This window comes from Eriocheir sinensis, chromosome 11 (assembly GCF_024679095.1).
Source record: "Eriocheir sinensis breed Jianghai 21 chromosome 11, ASM2467909v1, whole genome shotgun sequence".
NCBI classification, from domain to species: Eukaryota; Metazoa; Arthropoda; class Malacostraca; order Decapoda; family Varunidae; genus Eriocheir; species Eriocheir sinensis.
In genome coordinates this window covers 3457651-3482734 of record NC_066519.1, presented here as the reverse complement: position 1 = coordinate 3482734, position 25084 = coordinate 3457651, and the positions used below count along the sequence as shown (strand labels likewise).

At 51.0% G+C, this 25084-nt stretch overlaps 1 protein-coding gene across 1 annotated transcript; it reads left to right on the top strand.

Annotated features, from left to right (window-relative positions):
• Positions 1-5237: 5237 nt before the first annotated feature.
• On the top strand, positions 5238-25084 carry LOC126997118 (ice-structuring glycoprotein-like). The gene is made up of 6 exons (XM_050858176.1): positions 5238-5255; positions 7982-8265; positions 8503-8879; positions 8915-9298; positions 9334-9809; positions 24659-25084. Exons 1-6 carry the CDS (start codon positions 5238-5240, stop codon positions 25082-25084), a joined length of 1965 nt encoding a protein of 654 aa, XP_050714133.1.

The following is a 25084-nucleotide window of genomic DNA, read 5'->3' as shown; positions in this document are numbered from 1 at the left end:
CAGCAGCAGGTGCTATCTGCATAACAGGTAGAGGCCGTGCACCCTTACCAGCCTTGTCACCCGCAGGATCCTCTTCCTCAGGTAAATCGATGTTCCTTTCCTTGCAATGTTGTGCAGCAAAGCACACACCTCGATGATGCTGCACACATATTCAGGGGACTTAAGCCTTATTTCCCCATGAAGTATGTGGAATCGTCACTTCCACTGCCCGATGACCCTCTCCACGGTGCATCTGGTCCACTTGTGTGCACTGTAATGCATAAAATGTATACATTATTGCATTATCCTGAAAACTAACTCTACCACAATAATGACTGCTGAGATTAATTAACAAGTGCAACTTCAGCACGGGAGAGTTACTGTTTTATCTTAGGTGATATGTACACCATTAGATGTGACACTCCATAGTATAAATATTAAGTAAGTGGAGAATTACCTCGTCATTACATTGGTCTATGCTCTCTGCTTATGTCTGGCCAATTATCAAGCAAGTTAGCATTTTATCATGCATGCAGTGTATATTGTACATAACTTACCTGTTGAATTTAGTTTGTGGGCCAGGCAGAGGGCGCAGGTATGGAGTCAACAGCCACCTCTGACTAGGATAACCACTGTCCCCCCGGAGAGACGACCTTGTTTTTTAATATTGGGGACGTTAATTAATTTCTTACTAAATCAGTAACACACACAATTCCTCTCCTGTTCAGTCTGTATCTTTTAACAAGTTCTGCGTCACGTAAACTGTTCAATATGTCCCGCCTAGGGTGAAAAGACCTTGGGATTCGTGTCATGTTTACCTTGCAGCTGGTTCTTGATCTTGATGCCAAAGGTGACTTGGATCACGTTAAGTGAGTCTGAGCCAGTAACCATAGCGCCTATTACATCCCACACCCAACTTAACCGACGGCCGATTCTGCGGCTCGAAACTACGTGACTTAGGACGCGGAGCCGCTCCTGCGGCTCGGAATATGAGGCTGAGACGGAGACTGCTTTATAAGTATGGGCCCAGAATTGCACGGCGTATTCCAAGTGGGGCCTTACCAGCGAATTATATAAGGATAACATAACTCCCGGCGTCTTGTATTCGAAGTTCCTCGCTATAAACCCAAGCATTTTATTGACTTTCTTACAGGCGGACTTGCAGTGTTTTGTTTGTTTCAAGTCACTGCTGATGGTGACCCCGAGGTCTCTTTCCTCTTGCACTACATGTAGTGGTTCGCCACCCATGTGGTATGTGTGATTGCTGTTTTTGGATCCGATATGCATTATTTTACATTTGGTAGTGTTGACGGACATCTGCCGTTTTTCCGACCACCGAGTGATCTGGTCCAGGTCTCTCTGGATAATTTCGCAGTCTGCCGTCGTGAGGGCCTTCCCACCCACCTTTGTGTCGTCGGCAAATTTTGAAAGATTGGATTTTAATCCTAGTTCTAGGTCGTTGATATATATGATGAAGAGTATGGGTCCCAGCACTGACCCCTGTGCACTCCACTTGTGACCGGGAGCCACTCGGAGGCCTGTGCGTTGAGTACAACTCGTTGTTTTCTTCCAGTGAGCCAGTCTTTGATCCACGCTGTCAGATTGTCGCCTAGCCCCGCCGACTTGAATTTCTTGAGGAGTCTTTCGTGTGGCACTTTGTCAAAGGCTCTTTGAAAGTCTAGATATATAACATCACTGGGGATATGATTATCCCAGTTTTCATAGATACCTTGGAAGTAGTCCAGTAAATTGGTTAAGCATGAGCGCTTATTCCTGAAACCGTGCTGAACATCGGAAATGATGTTGTTGTCTTCAAGGAACCTAACGGGTTTGTCTCTGATGATCTTCTCGAGGATTTTTCCCGTCACTGAGGTCAAGCTGATTGGTCTGTAGTTTAGGGCCACACTTTTGTCTCCCTTTTTGAAGATTGGTGTTACGTTCCCTTGTTTTCAGTCTTTCGGGATTTTGTTTTGCTGCAGTGACAGATTATAGATGGTGGTGAGTGGCTTGAGGATTTGCTGCTTGAGTTCCTTGAGCAACCTGGGTGACAAGTCGTCGGATCCGGTGGACTTGTTTGTCTCGAGTTTGTCCAGGTACTTTTTTACATCCCGTTCGTCGATTGTGCCAATTTCTAGGGGAATGATTCCCATCGGTGGGGTAGGGCTCTCGGGTACGGACTGGGTATTCTCAACCGTAAACACAGACGCGAAGTTTCTGTTTAGGATTTCGACCATTTGTCTGCTGGAGGAGGAGGAGGAGGAGGAGGAGGAGGAGGAGGAGGAGGAGGAGGAGGAGGAGGAATAAAAAGTGTTTATAAGGTCTTGTTCAGGTGTCTCAAGGTGAATGAAAACACACACACACACACACACACACACACACACACACACACACACACACACACACTCGGGCAATCAAAGTGTCGGGTTCAGACGTCGCGTTTCTCTTGTTATTCTGCAAACGACGCAGTGGGGTGCATGTGAAACGCCCCCCTGACCCCCCTAAGCCCCATCCCCCCTCCTGCAGCAGTGACCCTTAACCCTTATCCCACAGCCCTGGTATGGTTCATCTCCCTAGTGGCCTAGTCCCTAAGTAGCCTTTCCTAGCCTTTAACAACCTTGCCACTCCTGCCGTCAGCCATGCGTTCTCCTCCACTGCCCTTTACCGTACTTCTCGTCCAGTGTTTTTTCCCCTACACACATTCATGCATACATCCCACACACTCTTTCTCCTGCCATTCTTTCAGCCCACTTTTCCCCTCCACCCAGCACTCCACCACCACCACCAACACCACCACCACCACATCCCACACACTCTTCCTCCTGCCATTCTTTTAGACCATTTTACCCCTCCCCCTAGTACTCCACAACCACCACCACATATCACACACTTTTCTTCCTGCCATTCTTTCAGCACACTTTACCCCTCCACAAAGCACTCCACCGCCACCACCACCACATCAACCCAACAGCAAGGTGATGGAGGTGAGGGTGAGACACGGAAGCTATAGTCAATTCAGGAGGAAGTGGCGGATGGGGGGGCGAGGGGTGCGGGTCAGCTCCGCACCGCACCCTGCCACACACTCTCAACACTTCTCGCTTCCTCTCATATGTCAGCTATATACTACCTTTAAATACATTTAATTAAATAATTGGATAATCCAATAAGGTCATATAGCGCTAAGATTGTTTCGTTTTTAAGATAATAACAAAGATTTTGTATAAATACCACGACACTTGACAACGTTGTATTCCAACGTTGTCATTCTACACATCCAGAGTCCAGCCTTCCCAGGTCACTTCTCTCAAGGTCATGGAAGGGTCAGCAGGTGGGCCCACGTCGTTGGCTGCACAGCCGCGAGAAAGAACTCATTTACAATGTAAACAAGTACTTTTTAGACGAGAAAAACAACAGAGGATTTATCATACCACTCACAAGAGTAACTGCAAGAACAGCGAGAGCCACTAATGTTAGTGAAAGAACTGTTGAAACTGGATCATGAGTGCATGACGAACAGGTCACCAAGACAGCCTGTAAAGAGAGAGAGAGAGAGAGAGAAGGATTAGAGAATGAAAGGAGGATTAGGCGGAGAACCAATATAATTATAGGCGGAGAACAAATATCATCAAGAGGAGGTAAGGACTGTAAATCTATAGATTCTGGGAGTAGCTTCCTTTCCATAAGCTAATCCGCTTAAACCTCAATTTCCCCTTTTTTTTTTTTAGAATGTACCAAATACATGTTGTCTTAGAGAGAGAGAGAGAGAGAGAGAGAGAGAGAGAGAGAGAGAGGAGGAGGAGGAGGAGGAGGAGGAGGAGGAAAATAAGGTAGGCTATGGTGGTCCACTTAACACCTTGACGCTAATCCCACAATTGGAGACAAGAGATGTGGCCCCGTGGTACGGAAGGAGAGCCCCTCGCAAAAAAAAACCAGTCCGCCGGTTTCTCCTGGATTGATTACAGGGAAGGAAAAGGAAGGTAAGGCCAGGGTGGGAAGGAGCCGGGAGGAGGGGAGGAGGTTGTGGCGGCTGAGGAGAAGGAAGATAGGTGAAGGGGAAGAAGACGTGGTGAGGGGAAAAGGGGGAGGCAGGGAGGAGAGGGTCGTGAGAGGGGGGCGGGGCGTTATCAAGGCGAGGAAAGAGGCACAGTGGAAGGATGAGGTGGTGATGGGGATAGGGGGAGCTGGGAGGAGAGGGTCGTGAGAGGGGGCGGGGCGTTATCAGGGCGGGCAGGCAGGAGAGAGGTATAGGGGGAAGGGAGGCGGGAAGAAGAAGGTCGTGAGAGGGGGCCGGGGCGTTACCAGGGGGGGAAGGCGGGGAGAAAGGCAGAGGGGGAAGGGAGGAGGGAAGGAGAGGGCCGTGACAGGGGGACGGGGCGTTATCAGGGCGGGCAGGCGGGGTACAGTCAAAGCACGCCTCTTCCTCCTTCTTTGCATTCATGGCGTGTTACTTTTAATAAAATATAAAAGACAAGCAGCGCCGCGAAAAACCTCTCTGCGCTGACAGGGTTTTACGAGCGCTGCGTCCCGCCCGTGCAGAGTGCCTGTTTGGGGGTGGTGGGAGCAAGTGAGCACACACACACACACACACACACACACACACACACACACACTTATCTACTTCCATACTTCGGTATCATTTCGAATTGTTCCCCGTCTCACCGCGGTACTTCTCACACTGCACATCTGTTAGATGCCATTATTCTATGCATTTCGAACGCCATATACGGATATGCGTCGCAAACTGCTAGAAGCGCAGCTAGCGATTTTTTAAAAAGTTAGTGGGTTTCTTGCGGGCGCCTCGGGGCGCGACCGGTGTTGCGAGAAATATCTCCACGCAGAAATAAGTCGCGCTGCTGTCCACCACGCATGCGCGCTGGGGGAATACACAGCAGGAGAAACATTAATTTGCCTGGTTTTGTTCTAGTTTGTCCACTTGTGATCTATGTAAACAGTGAGCGCAATACAGAAACAGTAAACAAGTTGAACCTCTCTGCGAGATATTTTGCAGTGGCGGCGACGGGTGCATAAAGTATCATTTTATTAGTGATTTATTGGAAAACTACTGATTTACGACGGAAACGGTTAGCATATTCGTTCAAAACACACCTAAATCTACCAGAAAAAAAAATTCTCTGCATGAATTGTGAGACGGGGAAGAATCCGGAAATTTACCCATATTTCTAGCTCTCTTTTAAGAAGTTCCTCCTCCTCCTCCCGATGACATTATTTACTACGTAAAAGCGTTCGGTCGAGCCCCAAACATGCGGCTTATCTCGAAGGTGGTCTCTTATGGAATAGATGAGCATGCCAAGGAAGATGGCGCCACTTTAAACATTTACCTGTGCCGTAAAGGGATGGGGCCGACCATCCCCCCCCCACCAAGAAAGTATATCGGAGCTATCGAACGAAACGTAATATATATATATATATATATATATATATATATATATATATATATATATATATATATATATATATATATATATATATATATATATATATATATATATATATATATATATATAAATTGACGCAGCACATGCCCTGAACACCGACTCACAGACCGACAACGATGAGTCAGTAAGAACGGTAAGGGACTTGCCTGACTCTGCGTCATTCCGCAAGGGACGGTCCCGGGCCCCACGACCTTCTTGCATGGCACATGTGGATTACTTAGAGAGCCACATCCCGCCAAGCGTTGCCGAATTACTTATAGGGAGCGACATCCCGCCAAGCGTTGCCGAGTTACTTATAGGGAGCGACATCCCGCCAAGCGTTGCCGAATTACTTATAGGGAGCGACATCCCGCCAAGCGTTGCCGAATTACTTAAAGGGAGCGACATCCCGCCAAGCGTTGCCGAATTACTTATAGGGAGCGACATCCCGCCAAGCGTTGCCGAATTACTTAAAGGGAGCGACATCCCGCCAAGCGTTGCCGAATTACTTAAAGGGAGCGACATCCCGCGAAGCGTTGCCGAATTACTTATAGGGAGCGACATTCCGCCAAGCGTTGCCGAATTACTTATAGGGAGCGACATCCCGCCAAGCGTTGCCGAATTACTTATAGGGAGCGACATTCCGCCAAGCGTTGCCGAATTACTTATAGGGAGCGACATCCCGCCAAGCGTTGCCGAATTACTTATAGGGAGCGACATTCCGCCAAGCGTTGCCGAATTACTTATAGGGAGCGACATCCCGCCAAGCGTTGCCGAATTACTTATAGGGAGCGACATCCCGCCAAGCGTTGCCGAATTACTTATAGGGAGCGACATCCCGCCAAGCGTTGCCGAATTACTTAAAGGGAGCGACATCCCGCCAAGCGTTGCCGAATTACTTAAAGGGAGCCACATCCCGCCAAGCGTTGCCGAATTACTTATAGGGAGCGACATTCCGCCAAGCGTTGCCGAATTACTTATAGGGAGCGACATCCCGCCAAGCGTTGCCGAATTACTTAAAGGGACCGACATCCCGCCAAGCGTTGCCGAACTACTTAAAGGGAGCCACATCCCGCCAAGCGTTGCCGAATTACTTAAAGGGACCGACATCCCGCCAAGCGTTGCCGAATTACTTATAGGGAGCGACATTCCGCCAAGCGTTGCCGAATTACTTATAGGGAGCGACATCCCGCCAAGCGCTGCCGAATTACTTATAGGGAGCGACATCCCGCCAAGCGTTGCCGAATTACTTATAGGGAGCGACATCCCGCGAAGCGTTGCCGAATTACTTATAGGGAGCGACATCCCGCGAAGCGTTGCCGAATTACTTATAGGGAGCGACATTCCGCCAAGCGTTGCCGAATTACTTATAGGGAGCGACATCCCGCCAAGCGCTGCCGAATTACTTATAGGGAGCGACATCCCGCCAAGCGTTGCCGAATTACTTATAGGGAGCGACATCCCGCGAAGCGTTGCCGAATTACTTATAGGGAGCGACATCCCGCGAAGCGTTGCCGAATTACTTATAGGGAGCGACATCCCGCGAAGCGTTGCCGAATTACTTATAGGGAGCGACATCCCGCGAAGCGTTGCCGAATTACTTATAGGGAGCGACATTCCGCCAAGCGTTGCCGAATTACTTATAGGGAGCGACATTCCGCCAAGCGCTGCCGAATTACTTATAGGGAGTGACATTCCGCCAAGCGTTGCCGAATTACTTATAGGGAGCGACATCCCGCGAAGCGTTGCCGAATTACTATTTTTTTTTTTTACAGCTAAGGAGACAGTTCAAGGGCATAAAAAAAAAAAAAGGCCGCTACTCACTGCTCCTGAATAGAGGTCAAAGGAGTGTCTAAAAAGAGAGGTCAATTTCGGGAGGAGAGGTGTCCTGACACCCTCCTCTTGAAAGAGTTCAAGTCGTTGGCTGACGGAGGGCATACAGCAAGTAAATATGGTGCATATCCCTCCCCCTACACACACACAGACACACACCCACACACAAAAGTCTTCATCCTCACCTGCCCATAAATACCCTTCACCTAATGCCCTGACAGAATACTCTTTACTAATAAAAAAAAAATAATAATAATTGTATCAATGCTTACAAACCTCCTTATGGCTTCCCCCTTCCACCCACTCTCCCCTCCACCCACCAACGCCGCCTGTCCTCGACGAATTCTGTGATCCAGGAGCGGGTTGTGAAGGGCTGGACGCGTGTAATGAAGAGAGAGAGAGAGAGAGAGAGAGAGAGAGAGAGAGAGAGAGAGAGAGAGAGAGAGAGAGAGAGAGAGAGAGAGAGATTAAATATGTGTGTGTGTGTGTGTGTGTGTGTGTTGAATGTATGGAGGGAAGGATGGAGGGGCCGGAGGACGGCAGATAGGGAGGAGGAGGGTTGAGGTAAAGGGGAGATGGTAGGAAGAGGAGTTTAGGATGGAAGGAGGGGAGGGAGGGAAAGAGGAGAGGGGATTTGATGGTTTTTTCTCCCTCCTCCTCCTCGCCTCTGTATCTCCGTCTGCAGCCGCATAGAAATTGGGTTATAATCCACCTGATGTTTGCTTATCCGTGCCGAGGCCGCCGCCACCGTCACCACGCACACAGCCGCCGCCGCCACCACGCACACAGCCGCCGCCTCTATCACCACGCACACAGCAGCCGCCGCCGTCACCACAGACACAGCCGCCGCCGCCACCACGCACACATCAGCAGTCGCCGTCACCACGCACACAGCCGCCGCCGCCGTCACCACGCACACAGCCGCCGCAGTTGTCACCACGCACACAGCCGCCACCGCCGTCATCACGCACACAGCAGCCGCAGCCGTCACCACCCACACATCCGCCGCCGCCGTCACCACGTACACAGTCGCCGCCGCCGTCACCGCGCACACAGTAGCTGCCGTCGTCATAACGCACTCAGCCGCGGCCGACATCACCACGCACACAGCCGGCGCCGTCGTCACCACGCACACAGTCGCCGCCGCTGTCACCACGCACACAGCCGCCGCCGCCGTCACCACGCACACAGCCGCCGCCGCCGCCATCACGCACACAACCCCCACCGTCACCACGCACATAGCCGCCGCCGCCGTCAGCACGCACGCAGACCCCACCGTCACCACGCATACAGCCGCCGCCGCCGTCACCAAGCACACAGCCCCCGCCGCCGTCACCACGCACACAGCTGCCGCCGCCGTCACCACGCACACAGCCGCCGCCGCCACCACGCACACAGCCACCGCCGCTATCACCACGCACACAGCAGCCGCCGCCGTCACCACGGACACAGCCGCCGCCGCCCCCGCCACCACGCACACATCAGCAGCCGCCGTCACCACGCACACAGCCGCCGCCGCCGTCACCACGCACACAGCCGCCGCAGTTGTCACCACGCACACAGCCGCCACCGCCGTCATCACGCACACAGCAACCGCAGCCGTCACCACCCACACAGCCGCCGCCGCCGCACCACGTACACAGGCGCCGCCGCCGTCACCACCCATACAGCCCTCACCGTCACCACGCACACAGCCGAGGCCGCCGTCACCACGCACACAGCCGCTGCCAATGTCACAGCCGCCGCCTCCGTCACCACGCACACAGCCGCTGACGCCGTCACCACGCACACAGTAGCTGCCGCCATCACCACGCACACAGCCGCCGCCGTAGTCACCACGCACACAACCCCCGACGCCTTCACCACGCACACAGCCGCTGCCGCCGTCATCACGCACACAGCAGCTGCCGCCGTCATCACGCACTCAGCCGCGGCCGCCATCACCACGCACACAGCCGGCGCCGCCGTCCCCACGAACACAGCCGCCACCGCCGTCATCACGCACACAGCAGCCGCCGCCGTCACCACCCACACAGCCGCCGCCGCCGCACCACGTACACAGGCGCCGCCGCCGTCACCACCCACACAGCCCTCACCGTCACCACGCACACAGCCGACGCCGCCATCACCACGCACACAGCCGCTGCCAATGTCACAGCCGCCGCCTCCGTCACCACGCACACAGCCGCTGACGCCGTCACCACGCACACCACCGCCGCCGCCGTCACCACGTGCACAGTAGCTGCCGCCATCACCACGCACACAGCCGCCGCCGCCGTCACCACGCACACAACCGCCGACGCCGTCACCACGCACACAGCCGCTGCCGCCGTCATCACGCACACAGCAGCTGCCGCCGTCATCACGCACTCAGCCGCGGCCGCCATCACCACGCACACAGCCGGCGCCGCCGTCACCACGCACACAGTCGCCGCCGCCGGCACCACGCACACAGCCGCCGCAGTCACGACGCACACAGCTGTCGCCGTTACCACGCACACTGCCGTCGCCGCCGTCACCACTCACACAGCCGCTGCCGTCACAACGCACACAGCCGCCGCCGCCGTCACCACGCACACAGCCGCCGCCGCCGTCACCACGCACACAGCCGCCGCCGCCGTCACCATGCACACAGCCGCCGCCGCCGACGTCACCACGCACACAGCCGCCGCCGCCCTCATCTAGCAGCAAGCAGCCGCCGCCGTCATCACCACGCCCGCAGCAGCAGCCGTCTTCACGACGCACACAGCCGCCGCCGTCACCACGCACACAGCCGCCGCCGTCACCACGCACACAGCCGCCGCCGTCACCACGCACACAGCCCCCGCCGTCACCGCGCACACAGCCGCCGGCGCCGTCACAACGCACACAGCCGCCGTCGTCACCACGCACACAGCCGCCTCCTCCTTTCCTCTTCCTCTTCCTGGAGGAACAGAAAGGGGAGGGGAGGGGGAGACCCTCCCCTCCCCTTTCTGTTCCTCCAGCACCCTCTCCCCCTCCTCCTCCCTTAGTGCTTCCCTCCTTTCATCTCTCCCTTCCGTGATTCACTTTTGTCTTTAGATTTCCGAGCGAGGTGGAACAAAATGCTACCAGTGGGGTGCCGCCTTATGCCAAGGAAGAGAGAGGGAGGAATGAGGGGAGGGAAAGGCAGCAGGAAGGAGATGTAAGGGCCGTAAGCAGAGGAGGGCAGCAGGGAAGGAGAAAAGGTGGAAAGAGGAATATAATGAAAGGATTGAAAAAGGTAGAGTAAAAGGAAGGGGAAGAAGAAGGGAAAGGAAGAGAGAGAGAGAGAGAGAGAGAGAGAGAGAGAGAGAGAGAGAGAGAGAGAGAGAGAGAGAGAAGTGAGTGCTAGGAGAGGTGAGGTGAGGTGGATTAGAGAGAGGAAAGAAATCTATAAAGCGAGTAATCACAGCAGCTGTAATTCACGCCTCCTCCTCCTCCTCCTCCTCCTCCTCTTCCTCCTCCTTCGCTTTCACTTAGCAAGACCCGATACCTTATTTTTTGACCTCCTTCTCTTACTTTCTCCTCCTCCTCCTTCTCCGTTGAACTCTCATACAGGGCTCGACCTGTACATACATTTACTAGATAGTGATTTACATCAACAAGTTCAAGAACCAACTCGGGAAAATTATATACTTGACCTTAGCTTTTCAACGACAGCTGGTCTAGTTAACGGAGTAAATGTTGGTCCAATTTTTAGTTAACCGAAGAATCACATTCATCATCAAGATGAAAGAAAGTAAAGTAACTGCTAGTAAAGAAAAGATGCCTGATTATCAGAGAGCGAATTTCGTAAGACTGCGATCAATTCTAAGTAACTGACTGGACTGTAATTTCGACGGAAACAGATATTGATAAATCTTGGGGGGGCCTTCACCACAATATTGAACAATGCCATAAGCATATGCGTACCCTATCGTAACAGACGTTCAACTTTTAAGAAGAAAACCAAATGGTGGAATATCGAAATTCAGAATAGCCTATCTCTTGAAAAACGCGTATACAGTAGATACATATCAACTCAGAGTGAGGCTGACAAACTAAAGTTGGACAGAATTCGCCGCGAAACCAAGAAATTAATAAAACGAAGCAAGAAAACTCTTGAAGAATATATAGCGGAAACAAGTAAATTTAATCCTATTTTTTTTTTAGCTACGTAAATAACAAAAAGTCACTCACTTGTACGTCGTATCGGACCGCTGGCTTGCTTGTTCGTGGTTACCATGGTAATGGTAACCACACGAACGATGAAATTGAAACGGCTACAATCCTAAATAACTTTTTCGCATCCGTATTTACCGACGGAGATTGTTTATCACCTCAACCGCCGGAGGTTAGAAGGACCGAAAAGATTTTAAGTGGCGTGCTCATCGTAGAAAATGACGTTTTACGCACAATTGAAAAGATTAATGTAAGCAAAGCTCCCGGCCCAGACAAAATTACCCTTAGGATCTTAAAAGAAATCAAACCACAAATTTTTAAATCGCTCTCCATCATATTCAATAAATCTTTAAAAGCTGGAAGAGTTCCGTCGGATTGGAAACTATATAGCAAATATCACACCAGTTTTGAAAAAGGGGGACAGGTCTCATCCAGGAAACTATTGACCAATTAGCCTGTAAGTTAATGGAGGCTATCATTCACGACAATATGGTGAAATTCTTCGAAGAAAACAATATAATAAATAATTCGCATTATGGCTTCCGTACTAAACATTCGTCTTTAACTAACTTATTTTTTTATTATATTTTTGATGTGTTCGATGAAGACAGATCCGTAGATATCATATATCTGGATTTTCAAAGGGCATTTAATAAGGTCCCCCACAAACGGTTTGCTCAGTAAACTATTGGCGCACGGTATCTCAGGCAACATTCACAATTGGCTTGTGGACTGGCTCTCGAGTGGAAACAGTTCTAAACGGTGTTTCATCTACCTGGCTCGACGTCAGAAGCGGCGTACCTCAAGGATCAGTGCTTGGCCCCATGCTCTTCTTAATTTATGTTAATGATATCGATGATGGGCTTACTTGCAAAGTATCAAAATTTGCTGATGACACAAAAATCGCTAGTAACGTAGCTACGACACTCGACGAAGAAGCTTTACAATCAGATCTAGATCGAGGTGGCAAGTGAAATTTAACGTTGACAAATGTAAAATGTTATACATCGGAAACAATATCAATCGCCTTAAGTACGTAATGAATGGCCAACAATTTCTGCAGTAAGTAAAGAAAAGGATCTTGGAATCACTATATCAAGCGATTTAAAGCCCGGTCAGCATTGTTCAGAGGTAGTTAAAACTGAAAACAAATTGGTTGGCTTCAACGGACGAGTTTTTGATAATAAATCGGTAAAAGTAATATCAAAATTGTATAAATTGCTGGTTCGACCCCATCAAGAGTATTGTGTACAGTTTTGGTCTCCCTATTACAGAAAAGACATAGAAAAGTTAGAACGGGTTCAACGGAGAGTGACAAAAATGATTCCTAGGTTGTGAAATTCATCTTATGAACAAAGGCTTAAAGAAGTAAATTTATTCAGCCTATCAAAGCGAAGAATGCGAGGCGATCTAATAGAAGTGCTTAAAATGTTTCAAGGATTCAGTGATATTAATGCAGAAGACTACTTTACAATTGATCGATCAAATAAAACAAGAAATAAAATTTCAAGATAAGTGGTAAAAGATTCTCATCGCACGAAGTCAAACACTTCTTCAATTGAGTCGTTAATGTTTGGAATTCTCTACCCTGTGATGTCGTTGATAGTACAACAGTCACTGCCTTCAAGAATGGATTAGACAAGTATTTTAAATCCAACCAGCAACTAAAATATTACTCATTGTCGTAATAACGTTAAGTTCTTTCGAATACTGGTGTCCTTGTCCGTTTTTATCTCCCGGTTAATGTACCAGTAATGGTAATTCTTTCCTCTTTCCTATATAATTTCCATGCAGTTTTTCCATGCTGCATGGTTATTTTTCCTTTCCTGCCAGCTTTGGCTGGAGGGATGGGGGGTGGGGTGGAGCCTTCGCCTTTGCTGTCCTTCACATTCCACCTTTGGTTAGATAGTTAGTGTAGCTTGTCACAAACAGCTGTTGTTTGTTCTTACTTTGTGTTCACAAAGAAACACAAAGGAAGAACAAACAACAGCAGACCTGCTGGTCCTTACGAGCAGGTCTGCTGTTGTTCCTCCTCCTCCTCCTCCTCCTCTTCCTAATCCTCCCCCTCCTCCTCCTCTTCTAATTCTAACTAAAATGCCAAGATGCGTTACACTCGTTTCTTAATCTCCTCCTTCTCCTCCTCCTCCTCCTCTTTTACTCAGCAGGACTTGTCTTCTCCATTTCTGGATGTATTGAAACTCCTCCTTCTAAGAAAGTATACCGGCGCCGTTGGCGGAAAAAATCACAATCTATGAATGTATCCAACCCCTTCTTGAATGTATCTGTTGTAGTGGCAATCACAACCTGACCTTCGAGCCTGTTCCCTCATCCACGACTCTAATGTAGTGTCAAGCTCCTGCACCAAGCCACACACACTGGACAGGGCCTTCCCAGGTGTTCTCTGCGGCCCGTTCGTGGGTAGCTTGGTGACCCTGGTGGCGGTGTGGGCCTTCAACAGGTAGCTTGGTGACCCTGGTGGCGGAGTGGGCCTTCCATGGGTAGCTTGGTGACCCTGGTGGCGGTGTGGGCCTTCAACAGGTAGCTTGGTGACCCAGGTGGCAGTGTGGCCCTTCCATGGGTAGCTTGGTGACCCTGGTGGCGGTGTAGTCCATCCATGGGTAGCTTGGTGACCCTGGTGGCGATGTGGGCCTTCCATGGGTAGCTTGGTGACCCTGGTGGCGGTGTGGGCCTTCCATGTGTAGCTTGGTGACCCTGGTGGCGGTGTGGGCCTTCCATGGGTAGCTTGGTGACCCTGGTGGCGGTGTGGACCTTCCATGGGTAGCTTGGTGACCCTGGTGGCGGTGTGGGCCTTCCATGGGTAGCTTGGTGACCCTGGTGGCGGTGTGGACCTTCCATGGGTAGCTTGGTGACCCTGGTGGCGGTGTGGACCTTCCATGGGTAGCTTGGTGACCCTGGTGGCGGGGTGGACCTTCCATGGGTAGCTTGGTGACCCTGGTGGCGGTGTGGGCCTTCCATATGTAGCTTGGTGACCCTGGTGGCGGCGTGGCCCTTCCATGTGTAGCTTGGTGACCCTGGTGGCGGTGCGGGCCTTCCATGGGTAGATTGGTGACCCTGGTGGCGGTGCGGGCCTTCCATGTGTAGCTTGGTGACCCTGGTGGCGGTGCGGGCCTTCCATATGTAGCTTGGTGACCCTGGTGTCGGCGTGGCCCTTCCATGTGTAGCTTGGTGACCTTGGTGGCGGTGTGGGCCTTCCATGGGTAGCTTGGTGACCCTGGTGGCGGTGTAGCCCAAGGTCACCAAGCTACCCATGCATGGGTAGCTTGGTGACCTTGGTGGCGGTGTGGCCCTTCTATGGGTAGCTTGGTGACCTTGGTGGCCGTGTGGCCCTTCCATCGGTAGCTTGGTGACCTTGGTGGCCGTGTGGCCCTTTCATGGGTAGCTTGGTGACCCTGGTGGCCGTTTGGGCCTTCCATGGGTAGCTTGGTGACCCTGGTGGCGGTGTAGCCCTTCCATGGGTAGCTTGGTGACCCTGGTGGCGGTGTGGCCCTTCCATGGGTAGCTTGGTGACCCTGGTGGCGGTGTGGCCCTTCCATGGGTAGCTTGGTGACCCTGGTGGCGGCGTGGCGAAGCTTCTGCACCATGAACGCGAAGAAAAGCTCACAACAAGCCGATTCGTCTCTCTCTCTCTCTCTCTCTCTCTCTCTCTCTCTCTCTCTCTCTCTCTCTCTCTCTCTCTCTCTCTCTCTCTCTCTCTCTCTCTCTCTCCTTTTCCCTCTTTTCAATCTCCTACTTCCCCTTTTCCTTCCTCTTCCATCTCTTTCGGCCTTCAACACACTCTTTCTCTTCCTCTTTCTCTTCCTTTTCCTCTCCTCAGAAAGCCATCACACCCTCTATCTCCCTCTTTCCTCTCTTAATCTTTTCTAATTTCCTTTCTCTTTCTCCTCTTTCCCGGGGCTGGTTGACCAGGGCGGGGCGGGGCGGATTTGACTTGGCTAAGAGCTAAGCGTCGGAAGGGTCGGGGTTCAGGCCATCAGTAGGGTATGAGGGAGCGGGGGGCGGCGGCGGCGGCAAGGGATGTCAGTAGGGTATCGGGGGAGGGGGGGCGAGGGTGGCGCTGTGGTGCCCGGCTATCGGTTTCCAGGGTGTGAGGGAGCGGGGGGCGGCGGCGGTGGCAAGGGATGTCAGTAGGGTGTCTGGGGAGGGGAGGCGAGGGGGCGCTGTGGTTCCCGGCTATCGGTTTCCATGGTGTGAGGGAGCGGGGGGCGGCGGCAGCAAGGGATGTCAGTAGGGTGTCGGGGTAGGGGGGCGAGGGGGGCGCTGTGGTGTCCGGCTATCGGTTTCCAGGGTGTGAGGCAGCGGAGGGTGGCGGCGGCTAGGTATGTCGGTAGGGTATCGGGGGAGGGGGCGAGGGGGGTGCTGTGGGACCCGGCTAACGGCTTCAAGGGCAGAGAGACTGTCGCGTCCCGGCTGAGTCACTATTGGGATATCGGCGAGCTGTCAGTGTGTATGTGTGTGTGTGTGTGTGTGTGTGTGTGTGTAATTCACCACGATCTGATCACGTGTTGGACTCGTAATCGCCAGCAGGTACCCTCCCGACATGAGCAAGTGCTCTTTATCGTCGATCTCTGGGTACTGCCAGGACTTCACACACCACCCGCCCCATCACCCTTGCTCAAGGGGAGACAGTAACCACTCCTAGACAACAGAAAGTATCTGGCGTGAGCGGGATCGAACCGCCGCCCTGTCAGACCGTGAAGCCTGGCAGCGCAGCACTCTACCAGTTGCGCCACGGAGTGTGTGTGTGTGTTTGTGTGTGCATGTGTGTGTGTGTGTGTGTGTGTGTGTGTGTGTGTGTGTAGCAAATTCCTTCTCTGCAATAACTACAGCAACTACTACTACTACTACTACTATTACTGCTACTACTAGTACTACTACTACTACTACTACTACTACTACTACTACTACTGCTATACTACTACTACTACTACTACTACTACTACTACTGCTATACTACTACTACTACTACTACTACTACTACTACTACTACTACTACTACTACTACTACTACTACTACTACTACTACTACTACTACTACTACTACTACTACTACTACTACTACTACTACTACTACTGCTACTACTACTACTGCTACTACTACTACTACTACTACTACTACTACTACTACTACTACTACTACTACTACTACTGCTGCTGCTAGTACTGTCACATGTTGCCCTTATGTGCCGCTTTTGTCTTCTTCCAATGCTTCTGCGCCTCCTCCTCCTCCTCCTCCTCCTCCTTCTCCTCCTTCTACTCCTCCTCCTCCTCCTCTTTCATTATCCGTATGGCGGGGTAATGAATCAAGGGAGATGTATCCGGCAATACGACACTCTCTCTCTCTCTCTCTCTCTCTCTCTCTCTCTCTCTCTCTCTCTCTCTCTCTTATCTATATAATTCAGTTCTCCTCAACATCACAACTTACACATTACACATTAAGCTTCCTTCACCTTACCCGGTGTGATAAGTTTCTCACGCTTCTCGTTACTGACGCTTCAGGAACTATGCCGTGAACTTTGCCTGCGGCGGGGCAGGAGGTTCGATGCTCGCAGCCCGCGGCACGTCCTCGTTCATTTCCCGGAAGGAGTGGCCGAGAACTGTACTGTTGGCTGTGCGGCTGGTAAAGGGGCTGTTTCTCCCTCACTTGGGATTCTGCACTTGTCGATCCTGAACTTCTTCCTCCAGTGTTCGGGCCGCTCATACAGGCCGCTCGGCACCCCCGCAACGCCTCGGCATTGCAGTCTCATCCAGTTCGTCGCCCAGTTTTAGTGCCATCGGCAAACTTGCTGATTCCACTGGCTGTAGCGCACTCAAGGCCGCTGGTGTGAAGGATGAACAGCAGTGGACCAAAGACTGGTCGCTCTGGGACGCCACGAGTGACCAGAGTCCCGTCTCGCTTTCACCGTTTGCCTGAACCCTCAGCCTCCCCTCCCTCAGCCACATCTGATCCACTTCAGTGCTTCAGCCTTCCTCCCGGAGTTCTTATATTACTGATATCTTTATGAGGGTCACCTTGTTGAGTCCGCTGGCAATGTCGCCCCTGTCTAGAGCTTCGTGCACAATATGTCGGAAAGTTACCACTTTTGGTCAGGGGCCTTTTTTGTTTTTGTTTTACGTCGGTGCCTATTACGCCCATAGGCTCTCACCGATGGGTCCAGAAGGTCCGCCCAGCCCGTTGTGGTGCAGGCGAGTGTTTAAAGTGGTGCCATCTTGTTTTGGCTCTTATTGCCCCCCCGGAGCTCATCTTTGAGCCTCTCTTTGGAGAGGTTATTTAGAGTCCGGGTTAATAGATGGTCTTCAGGGGAGCATGTGGGTAGTCTTAGGCCACTCGGCGGTGACTGAAAAATCCCGGCTGTGTGGCGGCCAGGATTCGAAACCGCGTCCCTCCTGGATCTTCTGGACGCGGCGCGGGCACGCTGACCACTCAGCCAACGCCTCGCCTCCTGAACGAGCTCAAGTCAACGGGCGGAGGAGACGCAGACGGTTCACGAGGTGGCCTCGGCGTGTGCCAGTGAGCGGGGTGAAGTCAACGGGTGGAGGTGAAACAGACGGTTCACGAGGCGGCCTCGGCGTGTGTCAGTGAGCGGTGTGAAGTCAACGGGCGGAGGAGACGCAGACGGTTCACGAGGCGGCCTCGGCGTGTGCCATGAGCGGGGTGAAGTCAACGGGTGGAGGAGACGCAGACGGTTCACGAGGCGGCCTCGGCGTGTGCCATGAACGGTGTGAAGTCAACGGGTGGAGAAGACGCAGACGGTTCACCAGGCGGCCTCGGCGTGTGCCATGAGCGGGGTGAAGTCAACGGGTGGAGGAGACGCAGACGGTTCACGAGGTGGCCTCGGCGTGTGCCAGTGACCGGGGTGAAGTCAACGGGTGGAGGTGACGCAGACGGCTTACGAGGTGGCCCCGGCGTGTGCCAGTGACCTGGGTGAAGTCAACGGGTGGAGGTGACGCAGACGGTTCACGAGGTGGCCTCGGCGTGTGCCAGTGACCGGGGTGAAGTCAACGGGTGGAGGAGACGCAGACGGTTCACGAGGCGGCCTCGGCGTGTGCCAGTGAGCGGGGTGAAGTCAACGGGCGGAGGAGACGCAGAAGGTTCACGAGGTGGCCTCGGCGTGTGCCAGTGAGCGGGGTGAAGTCAACGGGCGGAGGAGACGCAGAAGGTTCACGAGGTGGCCTCGGCGTGTGCCAGTGAGCGGGGTGAAGTCAACGGGCGGAGGAGACGCAGAAGGTTCACGAGGTGGCCTCGTCGTGTGCCAGTGAGCGGGGTGAAGACACCGGGCGGAGGTGGCGCAGACGGTTCACGAGGTGGCCTCGTCATGTACCAGTGAGTGGGGTAAAGTGACCGGGCGGAGGTGACGCAGACGGTTCACGAGGTGGCCTCGTCATGTACCAGTGAGTGGGGTAAAGTGACCGGGCGGAGGTGACGCAGACGGTTCACGAGGTGGCCTCGGCGTGTGCCAGTGAGCGGGGTGAGGTCACCGGGCGGAGATGACGCAGACGGTTCAAGAGGTGTCTTCGGCGTGTGCCAGTGAGTGGGGTGAAGTCACCGGGCGGAGATGACGCAGACGGTTCAAGAGGTGTCTTCGGCGTGTGCCAGTGAGTGGGGTGAAGTCACCGGGCGAAGATGACGCAGACGGTTCACGAGGTGGCCTCGGCGTGTGCCAGTGAGTGGGGTGAAGTCACCGGGCGGAGATGACGCAGACGGTTCACGAGGTGTCTTCGGCGTGTGCCAGTGAGTGGGGTGAAGTCACCGGGCGGAGATGACGCAGACCGTTCACGAGGTGGCCTCGGTGTGTGCCAGTGAGCGGGGTGAAGTCACCGGGCGGAGATGACGCAGACGGTTCACGAGGTGGCTTCGGCGTGTGCCAGTGAGCGGGGTGAAGTCAACGGGCGGAGGTGACGCAGACGGTTCACGACGCGGCGTCGGCGTGTGCCAGTGAGCGGGGTGAAGACTACAGGCAGCGACTTCGGTGGAACGAAATATAAGTATGATTCATCATGATAACTGTTTAAAACAGCTTACTCTCATGTACTCACGGGTGCAAAACTTATAAGTAAATACCTAAATTACCTTCGCATAGACTATAACACGATAATGATTAAAAATAATAAAAGTCCGTGCCAATGATGCAACACAGCCCGTCCGTGTTACGCCATACAGAAGGACTACCATGTCCTCTGCACGGTGTCATCTTTGCCAGTCATTTGTTGCTCATGGCCGCATTCTTAAGCATCTCGCCGCCAAAGCACACACATTTGACAAGGCTTTCGTAGCAGTTGTGGGCGTTTCCAGGGGTAGTTTATAACCGTGGTGTTAGTCTGACCCTTCCTCTGTCCCGTGAACCTAAGATACCGCTCATTAGAACCCTACTGACCTCTTTCCAGGCCTTTGGAAATAGTTGATGTGAGGGGCGGAAGCGTCCGACAGTACCACCCTTGGCCGCGCCGCCAGACGTTACCTTAACATAGGTTGTCGTGGGCTGGTACTCACCGCCACGGCTCTGGAAAGAGAAGATAAAGGGGGCAGTTAGCAACATTCTGATCCCTAACCTCTGGAAACGCTGGCAGTCACCGCCACGGCTCTGGAAGGAAAAGATGAAGGGGGGAGTTAGCAGCACTCTGATCCCTAACCTCTGGAAACACTGGCACTCACAACCACGGCTCTGAAAGGAAAAGATGAAGGGGGAGGTTAGCAACACTCTGATCCCTAACCTCTGGAAACACTGGCACTCACAACCACGGCTCTGAAAGGAAAAGATGAAGGGGGAGGTTAGCAGCACTCTGATCCCTAACCTCTGGAAACACTGGCATTCACCACCACGGCTCTGGAAGGAAAAGATGAAGGGGGAGGTTAGCAACACTCTGGTCCCTAACCTCTGGAAACACTGGCATTCACCACCACGGCTCTGGAAGGAAAAGGTGAAGGAGGGAGTTAGCAACACTCTGGTCCCTAACCTCTGGAAACACTGAGGTTCGAGTGTTTTGTCCTGCGTTTCATAGTCGCTTCACTAGAGTCTGAGGTGGGCATCATCGTGCGCTGGCAGCCTGATGTCCGAAGGTGTGTTAGATTTCGTGGATAATGTATAATTGCCTACGCATAGGATACAGTCGTCATTATCAAAATTATGCAGGCACCATTAACAAATATCGTCACTTATAGTCGATTTTGAGTTAAAAAAATATTTGTACTGTCGCAAACACCTGTTTTGTTAATCTACAAGATCGCTGAGTATAATTATTAAACAGCCTTGGGGCTGTCTGCCACCGAGAAAATTAGCAGGATTTATATTAACAAAACAGCTGTTTGGGACATAAATAATTTTTTGATTGATGGTGTTTGTTATTATTGCCTGATGTAATGTGTATATTATAATGTACATGTGTATGTATGACTGTACGTGTGGCGATACCCGGTCGGTGTCGCACAACAGGATGTTTAACAACACGTCGTGCTTTTGGCCGTGGGAAGCTGTGATGAACTGACACTAGGATCAGGAAATGATGACTTTCATCAACAGTCATCAACCGGAACCCACACCCTTCCGGGCGATCTAACAAGCAAATAAAACGAGCGAGCAACGCGAAGACGGGGGAGAAGACGAGAGAAGACTGCGGGCACGGGGCGGGCGATTGGTGCTCGCCGGCCCCGGGCACCTTGGTGTGGCTGGCTATGGTGTGCGTGCGGCTTATGTAGTACAACTGTTAATATAGTTAAAATTACATTTTGTCTTTGTATTGCCCTGTGAGAGAGAGAACTAAAGTGAATTAAAGTGAACTTGTAACGGCTACCGCTCGGCCACACATCACTTAGCTAAAAGGCTATTGTGTTGTCTCACGACTTCTATCAACTGGAGAAAGCAGGCAACGGGACACCGGACCTGACGTGAGATAACAGTTCGCGCCTTACACTTAAACGTAACACTTTACATTAACCACGTTAAAAATAACGCTTAAAAGATACTAACACTGCATTATTATTGACTCTGACGATTGTTTCCTATGCATAGGCTAGCATGTATCATCCACGCAATGGGACACGCCGTGTGACTGCAGGTTGCCAGCGCACGATAATGCACACCTCAGACTTGGCTCAACCGACTATAGTGACATGTTTTGGTGTTTGTCGTTGTCCTTGGTCTGCTTGGTTTGCTGTACAGTTTGACCGTGTTGTTTTTGTTTCAATGTGGAGCTCTGTCGTCACGTGATTATACTTATGTGTTCATCAGTCTACATGTGTGTGTGTGTGTGTGTGTGTGTGTGTGTGTGTGTGTGTGTGTGTGTGTGTGTGTGTGTTTGTGTGTGTGTAATAAAATCAGCAATATTGTAATAATAATAATAATAATAATAATAATAATAAAAATAATAATAATAATAACAATAATAACAATAATGATAATAATAATAATAATAATAATAATAATAATAATAATAATAATAATAATAATAATAATATATTGTTAATAATGAAAATAAGTATAATGTTAACAATATTAATAGTTATACTACTACTACTAGTACTACTACTACTACTACTACTACTAATAATAATAATAATAATAATAATAATAATAATAATAATAATAATAATAATAATAATAATAATAATAATAATAATAATAATAATAATAATGATTATAATAATCATAATATAATAGTATTATTAAAAATTATACTAACTATAATGATAATAATAATGACCATAATAATAATGGTAATGATGAAAATGATAATAATAATAATAATAATAATAATAATAATAATAATAATAATAATAATAATAATAATAATATAAAAATAATAATAATAATAATAATAATAATAATAATAATAATAATAATAATAATAATAATAACAACAATAATAACAATACTAATACTAATACTAATACTAATAATAATATATTGTTAAGATAAAAAAAAGTATAATTATAATATTAACAACAACAACAACAACAACAACAACAACAACAACAACAACAGCAACAACAACAAAGTATGTAAATCAACGAAGCCTGCGCCTCAAAAACACCAGGAATATTTGCCGCAAAACACACCAGGAATATTTACCGCAAAACACACCAGGAATATTTACCGCAAAACACACCAGGAATATTTACCGCAAAACACACCAGGAATATTTGCCGCAAAACACACCAGGAATATTTACCGCAAAACACACCAGGAATATTTACCGCAAAACACACCAGGAATATTTACCGCAAAACACACCAGGAATATTTACCGTAAAACACACCAGGAATATTTACCGTAAAACACACGAGAAACATTTACCGTAAAACACACCAGGAATATTTACCGTAAAACACACCAGGAATATTTACCGTAAAACACACCGGGAATATTTACCGTAAAACACACCAGGAATATTTACCGTAAAACACACCAGGAATATTTACCGTAAAACACACCAGGAATATTTCCGTAAAACACACCAGGAATATTTACCGTAAAACACACCAGGAATATTTACCGTAAAACACACCAGGAATATTTCCATAAAACACACCAGGAATATTTCCGTAAAACACACCAGGAATATTTCCGTAAAACAAGTGCGGGCTCGTGCGGAGGCGACGTGTTCTCGTAAAGTGTCCAATTGTTCGCTCACATCGCGTTTAGTTCGTCGTCTGGTCACATCGCCGTGTTCGTGAGACTTTCCCTGCGCGGACTGGCGTCTCCTGGATGGGAGCGACGTGCATAAAGTTGCCTGTACATTTCGGAGGCGTTCTCTCAACCTCATCACAATTTTTGTTTGTTTGTTTTGCTACAGTTTGAAAACGAGTGTTAGTTCTACAACTGGTGTTTGGGCAAAAGGTCTGCGGGTTTCAGCCATAACTGACCAGCATGCATAAGAGGCGAGATGAGGCGAGTGATGTGGAAACATGCAGCATGAGAGACTGGCTGGCAGCCTCCACCTGCGCCGGAGAGAGGAACCCAGCCCGCCAGTAGAGGCCAGACACCTGCCACCTGGAGGAACACTTCGTTCACGGCAGACTACAGCCCGGCAGAGGAGCCCAGCCCGCCAAGAGAGGCTAGACACCTGCCACCTGGGCGCCGGAGGAACAATTCGTCCACGGCAGACTACAGTCCGGCAGAGGAACTGGATGGAATAGGCTACGAGCATTTCGGTGGTTACGTCGGTGGGGATTGCGCTGCGCTTGTTTCTGAAGGCCACTGCTCTGTGGCGCTGCGGCGACGATCTGTGTGTGTGTGTGTGTGTGTGTGTGTGTGTGTGTGTGTGTGTAGGGGTCCCCTTTGCAGGGAGTAGAGTCAAAAGCTTCATGCCTCAACAGCTCCCCTCCTCTGCTGACAGTCTCCAACCTCTTAAATTCCGCCGCAGTGTTGCTTCTCTTCTCGTCGTCCATCGATACTTTCATGCCGAATGCTTTCCGGAACTTGCTAACTGCGTGCCTCCACCCCTCCGCGGCCCGCTGCTGAGCTTTGGGGCAGCTTCCTTTGCCTGTTTCCTCCTCCTCGGTACTTCAGTGTCTTAAAACAGGAACATACGACACCTTACTAGGCGAATCATGTACGCCGTTTAACGACTCTAATTTTTATAGAAGTATTTTTTCTTTGCGGAATCAGGCTCAGCGGCTCATTGTGCTGGGGAGCTGTCTGCTTTAATACAACAAAGCCTCCTCTATCATCATACGTACTACATGAACGCCTCGCCACGAACACGTGCGGCGGCGGTTCACACTGCAACACCTGCAACACACTGGACTCGTTCCGGCCAGTAATACCTCGCTGAGTTTGTGTTGCAGGGACAACGGGACTGACTACAGAGAGATCCGATTGTTATATATATTTTGCCTGGGAAACACAACATACCGTTAGTTCATTCACTCACAACAAAATGGAGCTGTTAATCCCATTACTCTCGGCACACACGCCGCGTGGCCGCTGCATCGCCCCCTGGCTGGCCGGAGGCTCAAGGGGGAGGCCGTGTGCTGCCGGAGGGACGGGTGTAGAAGCCCAGCCTGACCCAGCACGACCATGTAGCGGGCTCCGCTACAAACCCCATCATAACGCGAGGGACGCGGAGTCTATGCGCTAGATTCTTTTTCCGCGCATCTCGGAATGGTTGGCAGCCAAGGGCGACGCCGCAATCGAATACGACGCCCTGAAAACCTATCTACTTCAGTGTTTTACACCTTCCCAGCAGCGCGAGTGTCACGGCTCCTCCAGCTCTCACAACAACCCCTTGGCGACCAGAAACCTTCCGACGCCCTTCTCGAGATCCGGGCCCTAGCAAGGCTTCCTCCAGCCACCGACGGGGCATCTCGACATCTAGACCTGCTTCGGGCACTGTGGCTCCTCCGCCTCCCGGAAACCATCCGCGCTGCTATTCCCAACGCGGAGGAAATCAACGAGGACGACCTGCAACAACAGGCAGACAGTCTAGTCGACGCACTCACGGCTTCAACCAGCCGCATCAACGCCGTGCCTTCCGACACCCTACTATCATTCCAGGATGACGAGGTCGACATCGCGGCAGCGCACCGCCTATCACAGATAACCCGACAAACACCGGTGCAACAGTACCACGCCCTGCTGCCACGATCAAACCACCAAGGGACCAAGAAGACGTTCACTGAGCAGCTCTTCTACTACCACGCCCTTCGGCACCTTCACCTCTAA

What these genes read in the sequence shown, in the direction of transcription:
- LOC126997118 (XM_050858176.1), top strand. An exon ending in TCCGCCGCCGCCGTCACCAC is followed by an intron (nt 8,266 to 8,502) that starts GTACACAGTCGC and finishes CGCCGCCGTCAG; the next exon opens with CACGCACGCAGACCCCACCG. An exon ending in AGCCGCCGCCGCCGCACCAC is followed by an intron (nt 8,880 to 8,914) that starts GTACACAGGCGC and finishes CCACCCATACAG; the next exon opens with CCCTCACCGTCACCACGCAC.